This window comes from Ptiloglossa arizonensis, chromosome 7, assembly GCF_051014685.1.
Source record: "Ptiloglossa arizonensis isolate GNS036 chromosome 7, iyPtiAriz1_principal, whole genome shotgun sequence".
NCBI lineage: Eukaryota > Metazoa > Arthropoda > Insecta > Hymenoptera > Colletidae > Ptiloglossa > Ptiloglossa arizonensis.
The window spans coordinates 23,674,595-23,696,167 of NC_135054.1; the positions used below are offsets into that span (position 1 = coordinate 23,674,595).

Sequence of the window (21,573 nt, forward strand, 5' to 3'; positions counted from 1 at the left end):
TTTGAAAAAGATGTTTTCGCAACGTAGTACTCCCGATGGATCCTTGCAGTTTTTTTTTCCAGATCGTTCGGTATTTGAAAAGTTTTCTTATCCGTACGTAAACGCCTCGTTCGGATACATCGATCAATTTTCCCCCGGTATCGTTTCTCTCGGATCGTTTAATTCGTCTCGAGACCTTTCGATCCAATTGTCGATCGTCGCTCGGGGCAAGAGTCGAGCATACGCGACGAACATACGTGGCTGCTCAAGAACCATCGATCTCCCGAATTAAATTCGAGAGCCAAAACAAACTCCTTTCTTCGGCTCGGGGAGGACGATCGCTCCGTCGTTCGCGATGAAATAGGATTACTCGTCTCGGAAGTCGTCCGCGAGGCTCGTCCTTTTTCCCTGGTTTTCGTTTTGCAGCGGTCAGCTACCATTCCCGAGCTGTTTCTCGGCTATCACAAACGCCGCGCTCGACCGATTGGCTTAGCGAGTAATCAGGAAAGCAGTCGAGCGCGATTCCGTGGCAATCGGCCGATTCGATGCGCGTCGGGGACACCGGTTTCCTCGCTGATTTCTTTCCTTCTGGTTTTTCGCAAACCCGTCGAAACGGCACGGAAGAAACGTAGACGGTGTAGTTTCTTTACTCGAGCTAGTAAGCCGAATCCATCGACGTCCAAACGAACAAAGATGTTGCCGTTAGAAATCGGAGCGCGTGCGCGTAAAGCCCCGAATCGAATCTAATAGCGCGCGAGAGGGATCCTCGAATTACGGAGAACGATCGAAAGTGGCATAATGCTGTAAAAGTGCAAGTATCGTCGCACTTTATGAAATTGAACACCCTCTACTCCCGAAGTTTGAGCCGCGCGTTGTCGAAAGTTATTCATTTCCACGAGTAAAGAGCAACGGAATCTATCAGAGGGAGGGCGTGACAAAGTTTAAGGGCGTGGCCGTGCGAAAGGAAAGGTTTCTAATTTGGTTACCGAGGCGACGACACGGAAGGAAGAACGGAGAGAAGAGTGCATTTCGTGCCGAGTCCGCTAATGGACTTGGCGAGCTTATACGGGTCGGGGCGAAATCAATTGGCCGCTCAAGGTCACCGAGAGGCTACCCCCACCGGAACGTTCCGCGTCTCCTCGTGCTTCCTGTACCGTTAGAATCATCCGCGAAAGAACATCAAAGTCGCAGGAAGGTTCTGGAGCAATTGAAGGGTGGCCGAGACTCGGGTACGGACAGATCTCTGTAGGTGTGCCGTTCGCGAAAAGAATGTTCCGATCTCGTGCCGCGAAGCAGAAGACGTTCGTCTTGGTGGAAGCGGTCGGAGCAGAACCGAAATAAAGAGGAACCCGAAGCGGAGAGTCGACTCGGCCTGGCCATTTCCCGGTGTTTCCGGTGGTGCCGGAAACGCTGCAAACGGTTTACATCTTGCGGGGTCGGCTCCGTCCCGCGAGGTAACGCGGTGTCTTCGTTTCTGGAAGCGGGCGCAGGAAGCGAACCGCGAAACTGCTTCTCTTGTTCGTACCGCGGCTTTCCACTCGTCGCCTCTTTTTGATCCCGATACCGACAACGTACCGGGCGGACAACTTCCGGCGAACGAGAGGGAACGAGTGCTTTCCGATCCGCTCGTGGCAGCGCCGAGCAGAACGCGCTCGAGTGGCCCGAACAGCGCGGAGGAAGTCGATCCTCCGCACCGGACAACTATTACCCCGGTTCTCTCCTCTCCTCTTTTTCCACCCTCCGGCCGAGCAGCCTGGCGTACGCTCGCTCGACCACGAATCCCGGTGCAGAGGGTCGACGAATTCGTCGGAACTTTTGGGGAAATTACCCCGTTGCCTCGCATCGGAAGACCGCGTTTCGCCTTCTGGTTCCTTTGTTCCGTTTTTCCATTCCCTGGGTCACAGCTACCGCAGCCACCGAGCTTTCCGTATCTCGCGTTTCCGTGGACATTGTTCGAGCGTGGCGCGCGTCGTCCCGTGAGCGACTCCCGCGGTAACGACGCGGAGCTGCTCACCTGGAATACGATCGGCCGAACCTCACCATTTCGTTTTCACCTGTAGCGGACTTTTCTCGACACTGTCCACCGTTGTCCACGAGTCCTGCACTCGAGGTAATCGAATCCGAGAAGACGATCGCGAGTCCATCGCAGCGGAACGATGATCGATCGCCCACGACCGAAAGGTGGATTTTTTTTCCAGCCATTGGGGAGCGAACCTCGTCTTCGTTGTTACGATAAGTAGTAGGTGTGGGCGTTATTGTTCGATAAAATTCTCATTTATTTCCTCGACCCTTTGCAAAAGACTACCCTCCGTGGAAAACGCGACCTTCGAAGGGGAATAATTGTAACATTTAACGGGACATTTATTTTCGGTTTGAAACACGTTCCATCGATTGTTTCGGGAACAGGTTAAAGTGCGGATTTTTGTTCGTTCGTTCGTTTTCGAAAGAAAGGGGAACGACGTACGAAGGGATAGGTATCGGGCCATGGTGATTCTGTTTACGTTAATCTCGGTGTTTACGTATTCACGGCGGCGCGATATTAATCAGAAATTCGACGTTCTTCGCTTCGTTAGAGCGGAGCGTTAACAAAGATACGTCGAATGGCGGCGAGTAACACGAGCCCGCGTTAAATTGGCCCTAATTATTCGTTGATTGCCCGGTAACTCCGGCGCGGTTCACGGCCCGCTGCGCGTCTTCGGAGCGGAATAATACTCGCGTGTTGCGCCGCGGCTTCGTTAATAATATTACATCGCTAACGGATTATTTACGCAGCACTCGGGGTGACGTTTCGTCGTATATTTTTACTCGATAATACCGCGAGGTCCTCGTGGCCCCGCATTGTCGTCGTAATTCCGTTTCGTTCCTCCCGCTCGGCGCCGAGTCCGGGGTGGATTCTCCCCTCGTGGAACGGGGAGGTGTTCAATCTGGTCCGGCACGTACGATGCCAATAAAAAATACATTTTCGATTCTCCAGGAATAAAACGAAGCCGCGCAATTTGTCACCATCGCGCGAGTTCGATACGCGCAATTTTGTTGTTTTGTTTTATTTATTTATTTTGTTTTTTCGTTACCCCTCCCCTAACGCGCGATCGTTCTCTTTTTTCCTACGAGATGTTCCGCTATCTCGATTGTCGGCTCTCGCTGGGTTTCGCCGGGGCTAATCTCTCGTCGATTAATCTATCGAGTGTCGCGCGTGCTGGGATCCTCTAATCGTACCCGACAGCGATATTTCTGCTCCGTTCCGAATCGATTTCCATTCGTGGCTCTCTTCCCTCCGTTCCGTCCGCCTCCCCGCTTGTTATTGCACGGCCCTTCGTCATCGCTCGAATCGAATCCAACGCGGTTCCAACTTTAATCGAGGTCCTCTTAGGCGCGCGATTCGTCAGAGTTATCTAATTCCGAGGATCTGGCCGGTTTGCGTTCGCGCGACGGATAAAGGAATCCGGAGTTGCTCGGTAATTCGATTATTTTTGCAATCGATCGGGCTCCGGCTCCGGCTCCGGCTCCGGCTCCGGCTCGGTTTACTTTAATCCGTCGACGCGAGTGTTTCGAACATTTTAAGCCGGATGAAAGTTGAGAATCGAACGCAAAAAGGAACCTACGATAAGCGTAATAATTAAACCGTCGAGTACACTTGGTACGTTCCATCGGAGTACGGTTGAAATCGTGGGCCACCTTTTGCTTCGTTTCCGTAGAATGCAACGATACGTTGAATCTCTTGGTTTTTTTCTTTCGAATAAATGGAGTTGTCGAGAAATCTGGTCAGGAACGAATCGAATATCCCACGGTGAACGCCTCTACCGAGGAGGGTTCGATTCGCGATACCTAGAAGCTCTCTCGTCGCACTCGAATCGTCGAGTACAAAGGACTCTAGATTCCGGAATATTTGCTCCGGAAGATCGTTTCGCGACTTACCTTTGCCGTAAGGGGCGAGCAGTAGAAAATTCACCAATGCCGCGCCGGTGTCGTGGCCCATTAACGTGATTTTTGTGGGATCACCGCCGAAAGCGGCGATGTTTTCGCGTACCCAACGAAGAGCCATGGCGATGTCCTTCAGAGCTAAATTTCCACCGGATCCTGGCGTCTTGTCCGGGAACGGTCGGGTCCTTAGGAAACCTGGAACATCGCCAAGGCATCGGTTCAGCCCGCGTATATCGAATACCCCTCGACAAATATTTCGCCCGTCGCTATTGTTCCATCGAATCCTTCCACGATCTCGATTTCCTCCGTTTTTCCTAGCGTCGTTGTTTTCGTTTAACCGTACCCCGACGCGAACAAACGCGATATCAGGAGGTCTCTGTCCGTGTAGCGGCGAGCTCCGTTGGTATTTATATCGCAAATGAAATCTAGTTTTTATCGAGGGCCGTTACGCGATACAGTTGTTTACGTATCGGATATTCGAGGGCCGTTCGATTACAGGAAACTGCGGGGACACGGTGTATCGGTTATTTCTACGTTACCGATACCGTAATTGAATACGGTTAGGTAACCGTGAAATATTAATCTTCGTACGGATTTATACGCGCACCGCTGGACGCGTGTAATTATTGCGCAACGACAGTACGAGCTTCCGGTCTGCACCGTTGGAGGAGGAGGAGGAGGAGGAGGAGGAGGAGGAGGAGGAGGAGGAGGAGCGCGATTCAACGGAAGGAATAAACAACGGCCGCGAGTTACGTTTTTCGTTCGTTTCGATTTTTTAGCGAACCTACGAAAGAACGATCTCCATCGGTCCCCGTATCACGGAGATCTCGAGCGAAAGTTACGACGATCGCCGATTATTCACCAGATCGATATTCTTATACGTACCCAAGATTCCCAGACGATAGTTAAGCGTGATCACTATAACGTGGCCAGCACTGGCCAAGACCGAGCCGTCGTAGACGTTTCCAGTTCCCCATTCGAAACTCTCACCGTGAACGTACACCATTACCGCGTACGGTGCCTCGAGTCCTCGTGATCCTACGAAAATTCATCGTTTTTATAATTTCGTTCCATCGACGTCGGTCTCGACGAACGTCGACGCACCATTCGTCTACCAAATCCACGCGATCGATTATCGAATATCGTTTACCGAAAAGTACCACGAATCCTCGATCGTGCTCGATCGTCCGCAACAGTTTGCGTCTTCTTTTTTCACGAACAGTGTTTTTGCCATTATACGGTCGTGAGAACGAACACCGAGATCGTTTATCGAAGGTCCCGGTGTTCGGTAAAATTTGTCTAGAATTTCGCGCGCGTCGGTAGAAGCGATCGGTGTAAGACCGGACGAGAGAGTAGAAACGGCCGGTGCTCGAACAGACCGGTCTACTTTTAATTAGCTGTTCTTGCGCGGGCTGAAGCGAGATAACACTCGCGATTACACTTGACAGTGTCGGAGAGGGATACCGGAAACTCGTCACGGGAAACGTCACGGGCAAGAACACCACCGAGGGGTTCAATTGTCTAGATTAAAATACATTCAGGAGCGAGAAATTTCGGTCCGGAAATCGTAGGGTCAGAGGAATTAATTTCTGTCTGGCAACGCGCTGCCGCGTTTGCAGATCGCGTAATTCCTCACCGAATATTACCCGACCTCGTTCCTTCGTTTTCATCCTTTGTTGGACGATATTCGAATCGAAAATATTGTCGCAAACAGTTACGGTTCGCCCCGGAAAAAAAAAAGGTACCATTCCGATGGAAAATTATTTCCCTGCATTTGTACATTCGTAACAAAAGGGGCGGCAATTTTTTTATTCGAGCACCATCGAAATTGAACGTCGCTGTATTTCCCGTACAATTTTTTACAGCGCTCCCGGGGGATCGAAAGATTATTAACGAGCATTGTAAATATTTCCCATCCGTAGCAAAACCGGGCAGGGCCGTGCAATCATCGAAAGAGATTTTCTGGTCAATTACTCGTCCTCGTTATGCAGTTTAGCCGTCGCCGTAATATCTCTCCGAAGTATCGTCAATCGTGCTTTTATCGCGGCTAAATATCGCTCTTTAATCGGGTGGCTAAGCGGAAACGAGCGCGGGACGATTAGCGCGCGACGTCGCTTTTATTGGTTCCGTCGAAAATTGAATTTCTCTATCGCGTTACAATCCGTTCGGCCGATTTAATTCGCGGCGGGCCGCGTTTGTCGCTCGTGTAGCCCGAAACGCTCGAATAATAACGCGAACGATTTTGCGAGTCTACGAAAGTCGAAAGAAAGACCGTACTCGCGTCGCGGTTTTAGCTTCGAATCGGGATATTTCGATACACGAGTCGAGAGTTCATTGGTCAGCCGCCGTCGATTTTCTTCGAGTTTCGCGCGCACGAAGAGGAATTTTAAACGACGGTTTACAGAGTAACCTGTACACCCTACCAGCCAACAGCTACGAACCGTGTCGAGGACAAACAAAGATTCTTATCGAATTATTTTTAACGTCGATTCAACGCACGGGGGGTGCAAACGCAACTTGAACGTTCGTCGAACGATATACGAGCCCTGTTCTTACTTCGACGATAATACGCGGCATAAAGGTGCTAATTACTTCGGGACTAATTGCTTCGGGAAGTAACTTGTACCGTACCGTTCTATAAACAGATGATAGATACCGGCTCAAAATTTCCCTCCGCGTGTTATTAACGCGTACCGACTAATTACTAGTATTACGCGCGATTTTCTTTTCGAAGCTCGGGGGAGGTATCCGCGAGCTTAATCGGAGTCGATAACTCAACGCGTCGTACTTCACTTTCTCACGAACGCGATTCACTTGGTATCGATCGATATCGCGGTACGATAAATTTCACTCGGTCTTCGAGTCGAACGATGATCGATAACTCGCGGTGGATGCGCCTTTCGTCGTAAGAAGATGTATAAATTTCGATCGTTCTCACCGCTTCCGGGTATGTACAGGTTCAGAAAGAGGCAGTCCTCGCTTTGATTGGTCAGGAGCATGTGCAACCGTTTCAGCTGCTGGTACCTTTCCAGATGCATTTGCAACAGAGCGGCCGTGTCATTGGTGACGTCCGGAAAGTGCTGCGGACAAACTGCGCCGAAGGAGTCCGCCAGTTTAATACCGTTCCAAGGGATCGGCGAGATCGGTGGTCGAAATCGTAAATCCCCTACGGGGGGTGCGGCGTACGGTATGCCTCGAAACACTTCCACCGGTTCCAAGTGTTTGCTGTTTAACTCCTGCAACGCGAAATCAAATCGATTTGCGACCTCTCGAGGTGTAACGATACTTGGAAAATTACCATCGATCGTTTACGAACATCGTGCGAACTACCGCCGAGAAACAAGTTTCGTTGACTTTTTCTAGAATCAATTTTTTCCCGAGATGTTCGAACAATCGTCTACAAAACGAATTTCGCGAAACTTGGAGTAACGTTCGTTACACGAGGCGATTCGTTGGGAGTGTCGCGTTTACAAAATTTACGCCGGTTCGAGTTCTCTCGATGAATTTCGAGCGGATAATAACGACAAAAGTGGCTCGTTACTTCAATCGGCGTGCAGGGTCCCGATAGGGAGATCTCTGACAGTAATATCTTTGCCGGCAACATTGAGTTGGACGTAAATCCCGTATTTTATGTACATAAACGCGGCTGGGGTATCCGTGTTGCCGGAAACTAATTACCTAATTACCTTCTGCGTTTCGATTATCTCTGGTTTACGAGAGCTTCACTGAAATGCAATAATCCGCAGATGCTTCGATACGGTCGCGCGAATAAATAATCTACGCCCGAATTTTCGATCCCGTGTCGCAAAATACGCGTTACGAGTCCGTCAATGTTTAATAAATAAATTCCACGGGCATTCGTATCGGTGTCTTAATTTTTGTAACGCTCGATGCGTCGAAACGCCGGCTCGTTCGTTCCGAGCGGGTACCTCGCAATTTTCGGACGAACGATGTTTGTAAAAATCTGTCGAGCATCGATTATTAAAGCCATAGTTCGAAACACAAAGTAGAACTATACACTATACACGATTTATGAAATTTCAATATCGAATATTTCGGTTGCAGATTTTTAATCGAGCACACCGGAAGTTTAATTATTACCATCCGTGGAATATCTGCGTTTTATTTATTCCAATCGAGAACGCACGATCGTATATATTTAAACAAACGTCCCGCACAAAGGGACGTTTAGCGTGATTTTGCTCGAACGTAACGATTTCTAAATATAAACATCGATACCGTTATAGACAAATATATTTCCGTTTCCCACGGTTTTTATCGTTGCCCGTTGCCCGGATCGCAAAGCAGCGCAGACTCGCGCGACGCGTTTAACGAATCTAGCATCTACGCTAACGAAACACGGTAATTGCTTTCGTTAGACGTAATTGTACAGAAAAAAAGGTTGCCGTTCACTGGCTTTCTTGGAAGCAATTATGCCAGAAGTGCTAATAAATCTCGTTTGGTACGCGTCGACGTTAATTGCACCTTCGGGTGCTACGAGGAAAAGATCGTACCTTCTCCTTCTCCTCCTCCTACACCTTCCCATTGAGAACCACGATGGAGCCGCATCGACTTCAAAATCACGAATTCCCATTAACGGGAGGACCTGTGATGTTACCGGGGGAATAATAAAGAGGGCAGGGGAGGACTGGAAAGACGTGAAAAAATTTTTGCCCCCTGGCCTTACTCCTACACCTGAGCACTCTATAATTATGGCATCTCCACTCTGGAAACTGAAAGAATTTTTCGATGAAAAATTTCCTCCTTTCTTTTCGCGGATATATAACGTCGTAAATTATTATCGCCGAATCGATAACAACGCCGCCGAGTAATCGGAATTTTCTTTTTTTCTAATTTCGTTCGTTGCGTGGATCATCCGTAACGATCGTAGCCAGTACCTAATTATTCACAAGGCTGCTATGTATATTGAATTCTACGCGTCGGTGTAATAATTCGCGAAGCAACCGTTGCGTTTAGAACCGAGATTCTTGACCGACGGAATCGATAAATATTCTTCGTACTAACGGAAAATTAAAAATTGTTTAATTGAATAAAATAACGAAAGACTTGCCGATACTGCGCTAGAGCGTATTCTTTAATAATTTTTCAGAACGGTGATAGTTAAATATCCGGGGAAAAAAAAGAATTTCCAAATGAAAATAACATTTGCAAATGATTCTGCATTAATATTGAAATCACCAGTACCTATTGAAGCAGTACAGTATTTGTATTAAAAAAAAAAGGAGCGATCGTGACAAAAATCAGCGGAAAACCGATTGGGGAGAGCGGTGGGGGAAACAAGCGACGGACAGGGAAATGGGAAAAAATATTAAAATATTCCTTCCCCGGGCGATTCGACCTCGTTCGCGCGTATGTTTTCCGAGTGCGTTAAAAATTAACGACTTTCGCTCGGTCGTCAGTGCTCGTTCGTGAAAATGCCTATGAAGCAACGGTGTTGGCGCGTTATTTATCCTCGCGAGACCACCGATTTCCCACGTGTCGCCGCGATTGATTTCTGATACGTTGCGACAGCCCGTGCAAGCCCGTACAATTATCGCTTTTTTCTTTTTTTCATTCTCCGACCGAGTTTCGCACTTTTTTCTCATTCCGGAGCCACGTTCCGATCGCGAGAGGCAAAGACAGAGAGACCCTCCCTTCGAGAAACGATCACCTTTTTTACCCATTTTTAATCGGAATAGGCGAAACAAGATTTATGATTGATTCGTACGTATTTTTAAACTTCTTCCAGCGAGTAATTCTCCTTCGAAAATATTTTTCGCGTTACTGTAGGCGAAAAAAAAAAAAAAAATTAAAAGATCGAGCGAGACACGATCGACCCAGTGGAGCGCAAGAACGCAGGCGTAACATCAGTGATAGTGGACCGACTTTGGTCAGACGCAGTTTCCGCTCTAACGAGTGGCGTTACAATTGCTCGTAACTTTCGACGCAATAATTATTTTGAAAATTATTACCGGTAAAACTTTTCGGAATAACGGAAGTCGTGAAATATGCACGATTCTATCGTAAACGTTATTTAATTATTCGGGAATACGTAATATTCCGTTCACTCCCCGAGGGTGAATGGCACAAATTTTCACCCATACGGCAGGGAATACGTGGAATTAAATTTGAAATAAATACGTACGCAAAACCGATCCTTCCCGAAAGTAACGAAACGGTTAATTTTGATCTAAATTTGTTCAGTTTCACGCGATAAAAAAAAATGACTCCCGAATGTGCCGGAAAGGCATTAAAATAATTTGTTTAAACACGTTCCTCGACGCGTTCCCGGCGTGCTTAGAGTTTCGAGACCGTGGCTTCGCAAATATTTGTGCGAGCTCGCGACAAAATATTTCGCTGTCCGAAAAAATGCTGCGAGCCAACATTAACGCCCGAGGGTCGAAAAAAGTGTGCGCACGTATCGCAACTCGGGCTGCATAATGCATTTACCGATGCACGAACGAACGCTCGACCGGCCGTGCTTAAGAATTAAAGAGCAGATCTGGGCCAGAGCAATAAATAGATCGACTAGAAAATCCCAGACGCTGGTACTTCGTTTATAGAGAAAACGAGCTGCATCCTAGGCGCTCCGGCTCACGCGAGCAATTTTCCGCTAATGCTTTCGCGAACGAAGGATTGTATACACATCGTACCGTGAAATTACACTGTTCGTCGAAAATGTTTGAGATACCTAGTCATCGTCGAGTATTTCTAGCTCGGATTCACGGAAAAGGAGACACGCTGTTGCAACCGAATGGGAAAACAACGCGCAAACGAAACTTCAAACTCCCGAAAGATCGATTCGGACAACGCGAGTAACCTCTGTACTACCAAAGTTCGATCTCTCGGTATCGGTTTCAACGTTCCACGTGGAAACTTTACGATCTGGTTTGAAATTTACACCTCCTTCACCCCGAGCGAGTTTTTTTTTCAGTTCGAGTTTCCAAAATGACTCGGCGAGTACATTTACCGAAAAATATGTGGGAACGTGGCTAAGTTTCCACGCGAAAGCCTTCGCTCGCATTCCTACGCGTGTACTCGCCACGTTTCTCGGCGAGATCGCCTTAATTAAAACTCGAGGAAAGAGAGAGGAAAGTTTCTTACTTTTGGCCGCGACGTCGAACGTACCCCGTCCGGTGTACAACTCGCGTGCAACGTGCATTGGCGTCGAACTCTTTCCCGAAGAAACGCAACAATGTCGATTTACCCTGAAACTCCACGGTAAAAGTGTAACACGAAGCGACATCGCTCCTCGCCAATCTCGTTCCCCGCAACCCCCTACGGAAGAACAGCTCGAATCGCCGCGCGTTGGAAAATTCACGGACATTTTCATTTCCGGGAGCGTTTACTGGCCATAAAATCTCCAACCGGCGGCAGCTGTCGCGCGATTCCCCGTGTCGCGTACAATTGCCATGTAAACTGCTAAACATTTTATTACGCTGGCCATTGTTGGTCGTGGGTCGGTAACGTACGACCGGCAGAGTGTATACAATGTCCATCGTTCGGGGCCGACGTAATGTCATCGTTCCGTAATTATGGTAGCATTACCGACCGGCTATTATTATTGCCAGATTGCTACGGAGAGCGCATACACGGTGGCTGTTTGAACGTAACCGTAATTACCGCGTGATTAAGCTAACGCGATCGAGAGACGAAAGAGCGCAGCTAGGGGATATTTTATGGAAAAATTTACCGCGAGAGACGTCCCTTTCGGCCGGCGGCGATCACCGCCAACGATTACGCGTAATTCGTAATATCCTGAAAGCTCCTGGAAAGCCGAAACGCGTTAAACGACCCCTCCGGAACGATCGTGCGCAGACTTCCTTCGGTCGTATAAATTTTCGAAGCCGGCCACCCGAAGTGGAAAAAGATTTTACGCGTAAAATTGGATCGAAAACACGGAACGAGACTTTTCTTCGGACAGTTTTTCGAATAGATCGATCTCGAACAAGCTCGGAGTATTTTTTGTCGAAATTTAACGGATCCACCTTTAGAGATCTCGGACTAAAAATTTGTATCTCGTTTCGGTGTTGCGCGTAGAATATTCTTCGCTGCGTACACTCGTTTCGATAGAGAATCTCGGGACACGAACGCTGAAATAGATTTTGCTGGCCACTCGCCAAGATTCTAACCGGATATAATAGCGTTGTTAAGCAGAAATTACAACGTAATTAAATAATTCCTTTCGCGGTCGTTTCGTCGCGGAATCGGAATCCCAGCAAGTCGGTTATTACATTTTTCATTCCCCCGGTCGTGGCGAAAGAGAAGACGCGATGCCACACGATACGTGAGGTGACTGCCTAACCCGCGAGTCATTATAATCCCTTTCAGGGCGGCAATTCTATCCCCGAAAATCAGTCGCGTACAGACGTGATCGTAATTCTCGTTATCGCCGGGACACGGAGAACTTTTAGCTCGGCGAGAGACGAGACGAAATATTCGAGCTCGCGGAAAAGCTTCGGGAAAAATTTACTTCGGCCGTCCTCGGCAGTACGATAAATTGGAGAGAAGAGAAGGAACTATTTAAACGAGGGTCGTGGACTCTCGGGGAAAATGCCTAATGAGTTTGTTCCCGGAACGTCTGCTGTCAACGAACCGCTGCTCGATCGAAGCTCCGTAGCTGCAACAGAAAAATCCACCGCCGCGGTTGCCGAACCGGAGTGAACGCGGAACCTTTTCCCAGAGAGAAATTAAAATTCGCGGTCGGACGGTTCGATCGATTTTAAAGCGCCGAATTGGACCAGCTTCGAAACCGAAATTTTCCAACTTTTGCCCCCGTCGATCCTTCGAGTCCTGAACTCGGCAACTCGAGAGCCGAACCGGCAACTTTCGATGAACTTACGAATCGAGCGAACTTCCGAGCAACTTGGCCGAGATTTCGGAACGTTTTCAAGCCCCACGTCGATTTTCGCAGCATCGACCGGGCGAGCGGGGACTTTCCCCGATTCGACGTAATCGTTCGTTAATTCCCGGCGTCGTTTTTCCTAACGACGACGATCGCACGGCGTCGGAACAGGTGCGCGAAACAAGCTCGGCTGGCGAACGCGTTAACAACGCTCGGAGAACGTACTGCGTCCGTGTTTACGAATCCCGCGGTGTGTACAGCCTGTGAAAAATTTACTCGCGACGACGTCCACGGATTTATAACCATCCGTGCTTCTAATCGACTCGTACGCGATGGAAAGAAAAGAGGGCCGGTAAGTTCGTATCGTAAATTTCGCAAACTTCTCCGCTCCATTTCGCGAGTACCGTCTACTCCGAAAGTTACCCTCTTCTCTCTTCCATTCCGTGTACGTATATTACAGCGAACGCGAGACGAACTACTCACGCGTCTCGTTCGCGACCGTACACCAACTGTATTCAAAGTACGACCGAAGAAAAAGAATTGTTTACCGGAATATCCGTCTCTTCGAAACGAGACATTTTGTTTCCCGCGACTCGGTCCCGTATCGTCGAAACGGACGGAGATACTCCGGATAAGGGAATCGTTCTGCACGGAAACGAGATGGTCGAGTTTCTCGACGCTTTCTCGACGAGAAATCCAACAAACTGTTCGCAATCGAGGCGCGAACGCCGCCACAAATAACTTCCTTCGCAGCCGGTATGAAATCTTTGTCGTTTGCGCATCGATCTAGCGAAACGATCGACCTACGTAGCACTCGATCGCGCGAAATGGACCGAACCGACCGAACGAGAAACGACCGGGACGAGCCGCGGTGCGTTACGACCTAATGTAAAGCCCACCGGACGTCCCTCCTCGAAAAACTTTTCTCGTTATCCATCCATCCGCTCGGGGGACCAGAGAGGCCAAAAACGCTCGGTGAGTTACGAATACGCAGTTCACCGAAAACGACCACGCGCGCGTTCGTCCTTTCGTACGCGCGTTCCCCGAATTCGTCACCGCTCTTCACGTATCCTTCCATTGCCCCTTTGTTTACGATTTCTGACGATATTCGTGCGTCTCGTCGAAATATTCGCGCAACAACGAAATGGTAACTCACTCTCGACCTAAAGAAGATACGCGAACAATTTCTCGAAAGAAATCGCTCGAAACGCGCCGAGACTGGAAGCTTTTTTTTCTCCTGGATGTTTTACTTCGATAAAATTTCTAGATCCTTTTTCTCTTTCCACAATTTTCCAACATCTCCGACAGTCGTGGATATACAATAATAAAAGTATCCGTAGTACCGATTCATCGACGACGGTGCAATTCGAGAGAGAACTTTCCGTGGATGTTGTACTTTGAGCGTTTTTTAAATTGATAAAATTGTCGAGAGACTGCCCGGACGTCGAAGGGTTTAAAAAGTAATTTCGATATTAGCATCGAGGGGGAGAAGTCGGTGCGAAGTTCGGCGAGTTTTAAAAGCCAGAAACAGCCATGTTTCACGATCGAGCGCCGGGAAGTAGAGTCTAAGCTCTCGGAAGGAGTCCGATAAGAGATTGAATAAAAGGTGCTCGATAACCGGTGGACACTTTCGCGAGGACGAAATTGGCCGGTCCCCTTTGGTCGCGATACCGTGCCGCTTATACGGAATCATTCGACGTTCATCGATCCGTTCTTTCTCTCTTCGAGGGGAATATCCATTGAACGCGATCGATGTCGGGTCCGGGTAACGTTTGTCGGGGTAAACGTCGGATCGGCTTCGTTCTCGGTGACCGATCGACACCGCGAAAATCCCGCGCGAATATTTCGTTTCTAAACGATCGAGGTGATTCGTTAGCCAACGTGTTCAAAGACATTCCAAAGAGCACCGTCCGCGCACGAATTTACGAGTCGAATATTGGAAATTTGTTCACCCGTAGCGGTATCCTCTTATCGATTCATCCGGTTGTTTTAAAATTGTTCACGGTTATTTCGGGGATCGTAGGGCCATCGCGCGTTCGCGAATTTTTTTAATACCGTTGTCGGAAAGTTGAAGCGAATTCTCGAGGGAAAATTGCGAACGATTCGACGGTTACGGTTTCTGGAATTTATCATCGAGGAGTTTGCGAGAGTCCGCGAACCTTAAGACTCGCGGAGGTACCTTGCTCGTAAATCGAGGACGAGCAGACGATTTTCGGATTTACCCGAACGTTCGATTCAGGGAAACGCGTACGAGTGTATCGATCTCGGGGTCGATCTCGATCTCGTTCGGAGGATGGCCCGTTACTCGAGATGTAATCCGCATATTGAATAAAAATTTTCACGAAAGTGTCCCGGGAACGACAATCGATCGGCGGCTATTACGCGTTCGGACGAAAATAGAGGAAATTTTTCGAATATCCGTTCTCCCGTATTTTCGAATTCATATTTTCAATGTATCGGATATTCGGACTCTAGCCGGTAACCGTTTCGTTGGATGGTGTCCCCTCTTCGGCTTCGCGTTGAAACGGTAGAAATCGATATACTCGAATATTCCATGAATACCTCGACAAAAGATTTTCGAGTGTAACGTAACGGCACTTATCGAGAATTATTTATGCCATCGGACATGTGTTTTATGCTTAAAGCACGGTCATTTCCCCGGTGTCGTAGGTTCTACGTTTTCGTATCGCTCTCTCGCAGGATTTAACGCTTCGAGCATGCGAATTTTATTCGCTGCTTGATCCTGTTTCCACGACACAAGCTGGTCTCCGTCGTGGAGCCTTTGATATTACGTACGTGCACGCATCACGCATTCGGTATGCAAACTGGGTTGAGTACGCGATGGATGTTTGTTGCTTTTACTTTTCGTTAAAGATATCCTACATTTTTGGACCGGCGACGCGTGCGATATTTTACGTCACGGCGGAGCGCCGGGACGCAGTTTCGCGAACGATCGTCGATTTCAGCTTTTCAGTTTAAACGTCGTACGATTCTTCGAATCGTAGGAAACACCGGGCCGAGTCGACGTTAAATTTCAAACTTTCGCGGCGGAAAATTCCGTGAAACGATACGAAACATTTCTCCCGCGGAATAAGATCAAAATTTATTTCCCTCCGTTGCAATTGCGATTAAACTTTTCAATTCGACCATTAGGAATTTCAGTAACGAGCCGAGTTCAACGGACAGCTTCATTTTCGAAACATAAAAGTCGAAGAAAGAACGTTCTTAACGGAATTTTTCTCTTCTTCTTCTTCGAACTTCTCTTTCCGCTTCTATTTTCCTCCTCATTTTTCGCTCGCGAGAACCTCTTAGATACGCATCTTTATCCTATTAAATTGCACAAGAAACGCAACTTTCAACGAATTAAAGCCAACCGAGGGAAACTCTGCTTTTTAACGAACGACCGGTTCGATTCTCCGGGCGCCTCGTTTCTCGAGAAAATTTCAGAAACTTGCTCGAGCTGCGATTAAAAATTTCCTTACGCGTTCGATTCTCTCCGAACGTGCGCACAATTCCATTTTAGATTTGTAACGCGCGAACACATATTCGTGGTTTGTTCCGCGAGCGACGATTTGAAATTTATCTTATTTCTCGATTCTCCGTATAGCGGCGAGATCAAGCGGTGTGAAAATCTCACCGGAATTCGCGATCGCCCGCAAAACTTTTACGCTCGAACGGAGACGGTTTCCGTGGAACCCGTGGAGGGAAGGAAATCGATACGTACCTGAAGAATCCCTCGTATTTGTCCGCTCTTAGTCTCGACGTTGCGCGAAGCGTAGCGTACGTGGGAGGATGTGTGGGATCCCTCGGTGCCGATCAGAACGAGAACAGCAATCAGGACGAGGCAGCTGGTCGTCGACGGTGAGATCGTTGATCTGTTCAAGGACCTCGTGGCCAGCGGCCTCTTCCTGGCCGCCGGCTGGCATGACAAGAGCATGACAGCATTTGCTGGCGGCCACCCGAAGCGACGCCACCAGCATAACCGTGGAAGGTGACTTTAGCCACAGCCGAAGGTCAGCTTCGAGATCGCCGAGTGGATCGCCGCAAGTGACGCTGCAATGTGAAAATAATCGGAAACTGCACGGAGAATCGTTTCTTTTTTTTATTTTTTTTTTATTTTCTCTCTCTCTCTCTCTCTCTCTATCGCTGCCAAATACACGCGCCGCGCGTCGATCGTTGGGAGAGAGGGTCGCGCGCGACAGCGATGGTGTTTTTATTTTACCTCGGTACGGCCGAATAAAAACTCACCGGACCAGTGTCACGTGCGTGTGACACATTGTTGAGAATATTCAGTTCCGTTCGATACGGTTTATTTCCAGGTAGAAACGTTGCTGCGTTAAACGGGGATGATTTCCTAACCGAATTGCCGACAGCGAACCCATTGATTCTACGCGCACCGGTAGTGTCGTACTCGGTGTAAAAAGTGGAAACATTCGGTTTTCGTAAAATTGATAAACTCGTCTCGAAGAGAGCTTGTAGCTCGATCGGAGAATCGTTCGCCAGGATCGAGAGAAATCCTGCTTAGGGTTACTCGTAGGGTTTCGATGGAGCAGGAGAGCCACGATATTTGCCACGTTCGCGCGTCACGGGTTCCGTACGGGCCGTAACATCGGAAGATTGCACTCGGATGTACCTTTAGGCGTGCTCCTCACCGGAACGGATGGAAAAGTATTTCCCAATCGCGTAGCGGGAACGGGTTCCGAGTTATTCCGTAGGCAATCCAAGGCGCCGGCGACGAATCACTTGGTAACCTCGTTATGCAAAACGACGCCACGGTGGCTCTCCTCCGCGAGACCAGCAAGACGACGACGACGACGACGACGACGACGACGACGACGTCCTCGTCCCACTTCGCCTTCCTCGACCCTTCTACTCGACGGGACTCACCCTTCGTTTCTCTTTCGGGGTAGCGCGAGTTGAATTCCACTCAAAACATCCCGTGAATGACAAAACACGGACGAGGTAGCTGCGTACCGTCCTCCCGTTTCCAACCGAGTTTCGCCGATCCGCAACGGTGGCCTGTTCTTGGCGATGCCGACGCAGCTATTCCTTCCTCCATCTGAAACCAAGAGAAGTCGAGCGTGAGAGCGGCGTGTATTCCTAGCGAACGACGTGCACGCCAGCAACCGAGAAATACAAGCCTCCGAGAGATAACGCTCCGAGCGAAAAGAGAGGACCTGCCCACCAAGGGGACGGAGTAGGGTTGATCAGAGGGATGCCCCGCGGGGAAGCCAACTTTCCTCGGAGCAATCAGTGCCGCGCCGCGCCGCGCCACATCGCGCCACGCCGCGCCGAGCCGAGCCGAACAGCGACCACAACCTACTACCCCTAACGTCTAAACCAACGACCATCCCTTTAGAACAACCTCGTTTACTTTTTTACACATCCTTCCTCCAACGATTTAGGACTCGGGGTAATGCGCTCCGATTTTCAGGAATCTCCGCGATGAGGATAGAGGTCCGCTCGACTCGATCGTATTCTTGGACGCCGTGTACCCGCGGTCGTGTTCACTGTTGGTGGGCTCACGAAGACACGGAACTGCGGATAAATCTTTGAACTCTCCACACGGTCCAGAACCGAAGGATTAAACGAGTCGAATGTCGCACACGGGACCCAACCACCCGATTTACGATTGCGGCGAATATCTTTGACGAGAGACGTTAACTTCGTCGCGTAACGCCGTCCGATCGAACTCGATTTCGATTAAAATCTAACGCGTACCTCCGGTAGAGTTACTTTCCATCCGAACTTAACCGACTCCCGGTGTAAAGCCGAGAATATCGAGTAACCGATACAGAATTAACTCGGACCGATTCGATTCGTCCGAGCCAGGCTCGACTCGACCGAGATTTCTGACTCTGTAAAATCACCCAGCCGTTTTCGTGGGAAATCCCTTATCACGAGCGCCCTCGGTCGAAACGGTTCGCGGTTGCTTACGAACTTCGCATTCTGACAACGTTCTTCGGAAAAACGGTCTCTCGATTGCGCGATCCTCGCGTGTTCGTTGAAAGTTCCGTATAACGGAGCACCCGATCGGGGTTAGATTCAACTTTAAAGGGAGAACCGAGGAACGCACGGAAACACGATTCGAAACCGTAATTCATACCGCTAACGAAACGATTTGTCAACTTTATCGTTAATGGAACTTTACGAAAGTTTCGCGGTCTTTCAGGTGCTGTTTCGCGATAAAAATGTCGCGTGATTCCGCGACGTTACTTAATATAAATTGTGTCTTTCCGTGCGCGATTCGCGCGATACCTGTACCTGCTTAAATTTCAATATCCGAAGTTCGCGGTCGGGGAAACTTGGCCAACGAGACTTCGGGGCTGAGAGAACGTATACTTTTTACGAACGTTACCATCCCGTGCCCTTTCTACTTGTTCGCGTTACTTTTCCTAGCATATTAACCGGAACACCGTCGAGAGACAACAACGTGTTTGCAAATGCACCGAATCGCGAGCTCTGTCCGATCCACGAATCCAGGAGACCGTTTCACCGAGTCGAAGGATATTGTTCGCGGAAGAAAATGTTCCGGTCTGGCGTCGAAACGTCTCGTGAAGTAACTTTGTTCGCGAAAGTTTGTCAATTATTCCGTCTTCGAGACAGTCTCGTTCGTTCGACTCTTTTAATTCGATCCCCCTGCTCGTCGGACGGCGGAGCCACCCTTCGAAAGGGAAAGCATTTCGCCCGGGCGATTAGGACCGAAGCGAAATATCGACGCGGGTCAACGCGTTTATAACTAAGTCACACGGGGGATGTTGGCCAACCCTGTCGAGGAATCGAAGTCCCGCTAATTTAATTTCGAGTCTCAATTATCGGTCGCGTCGGATTCCCCGAGCGGCTCTAACTTTCGACCCTCCCCGTGCGCACGACTCCCCGAAGAGGGGCCCCCCGAACGCGTAATACACCCGCGATTCACCCCTCAACTCCCCCCACCCCCCTGTATTCCACCAATTTATCTTCGGATCGACGTTTCATCCGTAGAAACCGACAGACCGAGAACCACCAGGATTGCTCTGTGCCCGCGCGTCCGTATCGCTCGCCAGGGAATAAACCGAAGAAGCGAAGGAAACGCAAACCCCGCGATGGGACCATTGCACGGGAACAACAAAGAACACGGACAAAGTCTGGAAACCGGGAACGAAATCGTCGCCCTGGACCGGGGGAACATTTCCAATTGCTTCCAGTGAAATATAGTACATCCGAGTCTAAGGAAAATACCATTCGAGATGAGTGCAGGGTGTTTATTAATCGTGGGTGCACAGTTTGCACGGTCAGGTAGAACTCGAAGAAAGCGTAATTAGAACCGCTAAATCCAGGTGCGTTCATTTCTGTTCCCCTTTCAGTACGTCGAGATACTCTCGATAAAAGAAACATTCTTTCCAACTGTTTCTTTGCGTAAAGTGTTACCGCGTTGCAAAATAAAATGCTTTCCAAAGTCGTTAGTTTCAACGCCCTTTTCTTTTTCGTAGAATTTTCGCGAGCGTGGTCCAAAGTCGAAGAACGTGTTTGAATGTTTTCAGATCGGTTCAGAGAATTAACGCGCTTATTTATTACCTCCTATTCGGAATAACCGTTTCCCCTGTAAAACGACGAGAGGGAAAGAGGGAGGGGAGGAAGAACGAGAAATCGAAAGGGAGGACAAAGAGGGAAGAGCGAGGAAACCGTAGGAAGAGGAAGCGCGAGGGAAAATGCATTTCCCCGCGGCGGAAGAACTCCTGTCCCTCTTCCTTCGATGATTTGACTTTATAATCGAGCCAGCATTGTTCAATTACGATGGAATTTCTCGCGGAATTTCGCGCAAACATTGTCGCGATTCGAGACGAGTTTATCGCGGCCGGGGTAAATATTCGCTCTTGGGCAGTCGTGACTCGGCGAGATAAACGACCCCGAGGTTAACGATTACCGCGTGAAAGAAAACTATATTTGTTCGTACGTTCGCTCGTAAAACGACTCGTTTGCGAACCGTTGTTAAATATATCTTTCCCGATTTTCGTGCATCGCGGAGAATCGATTTCTCGCAATTCTCAAACGATAAAGCGTATCCGCGACAATTTTCGAACAATTTCGTCGGCAATTAACAGCGAACGTCAAAGGATCGAAGAAAATTAGTCGACGCGATGTTACTTCTCCCGCTTCGAATCCCGATTTTATACCCCGGCCGAGAACACGACCATAGGACGACATCGTAAATTACGCTTTAATTAAAATCGAAACGCTCCAATGACTGTACGTAGCTTCCGGCGGCTGGAACGTGACAGCTGACAGCGACCAGTTCCACGCCACCTTCCCCTTTCTGTTCTCCTTTCGAAGCCTGCAGTCAAACGAAGTTCAATCACCTTCGGTTCTTTTATAGACTTTATACGCGGTACGCGCCTATAGATGGGCTTTTGTGCGGAACAATTGCCTACTTTGGTGCACTACACTTTTATTACGTAACACCGATGACCATTGTACGGCTACGTAACGTTGGAATGTCCCCGAGCTCACCCCGCCGGAAATGCGACAGTATACGATTCTTTTTTCCGACGTTACGTCGCATTAAATCTGCCCTCCTTTCCGTTCGAAGACGTACAAGCACGAAGGGTGCTTTTTCTCGGGTTTCGATCGAATATTTCCTTAGGTTTCAATATTGTACGCGTACGAAATTGTTAACCAACAGTTTACGGTAACTCCTTTGTGTTCGCAAACCTCGAGTGTCGATCTTGCGAGCACTTCCGTGCGTACCTTTAAAGGGAAGTCATTTTTTTTTATCATTCTATAAATAGACAAGTATTCATAGAGGTATCCGATAACCATTGGTTGCGGGAGTCGTTTGATTAAACGTG

The 21,573-nt window shown here is 48.8% G+C and overlaps 1 protein-coding gene and 1 long non-coding RNA gene across 3 annotated transcripts in view; both read right to left on the reverse strand.

Moving 5' to 3' along the window:
* The window catches only part of Nlg-5 (neuroligin 5), a 30,681-nt gene extending 13,905 nt beyond the window's left edge, over nucleotides 1–16,776 (reverse strand). Inside the window, exons 1-4 of the mRNA XM_076316212.1 lie at nucleotides 16,470–16,776; nucleotides 6,839–7,136; nucleotides 4,786–4,938; nucleotides 3,895–4,095 (exon numbers count right to left, since the gene is read on the reverse strand). Of these exons, the coding sequence (XP_076172327.1) occupies nucleotides 3,895–4,095; nucleotides 4,786–4,938; nucleotides 6,839–7,136; nucleotides 16,470–16,682 (865 nt within the window). The 5' untranslated portion in view covers nucleotides 16,683–16,776. The remainder of the gene's footprint in view (nucleotides 1–3,894; nucleotides 4,096–4,785; nucleotides 4,939–6,838; nucleotides 7,137–16,469) is intronic.
* Nucleotides 16,777–17,411: 635 nt separating this feature from the next.
* LOC143149122 (uncharacterized) overlaps nucleotides 17,412–21,573 on the reverse strand; it is a 134,825-nt gene continuing 130,663 nt past the window's right edge. For both annotated transcript variants that reach the window (XR_012992704.1, XR_012992705.1), the window contains exon 3: nucleotides 17,412–17,804. This is a non-coding gene — a long non-coding RNA (uncharacterized LOC143149122). The remainder of the gene's footprint in view (nucleotides 17,805–21,573) is intronic.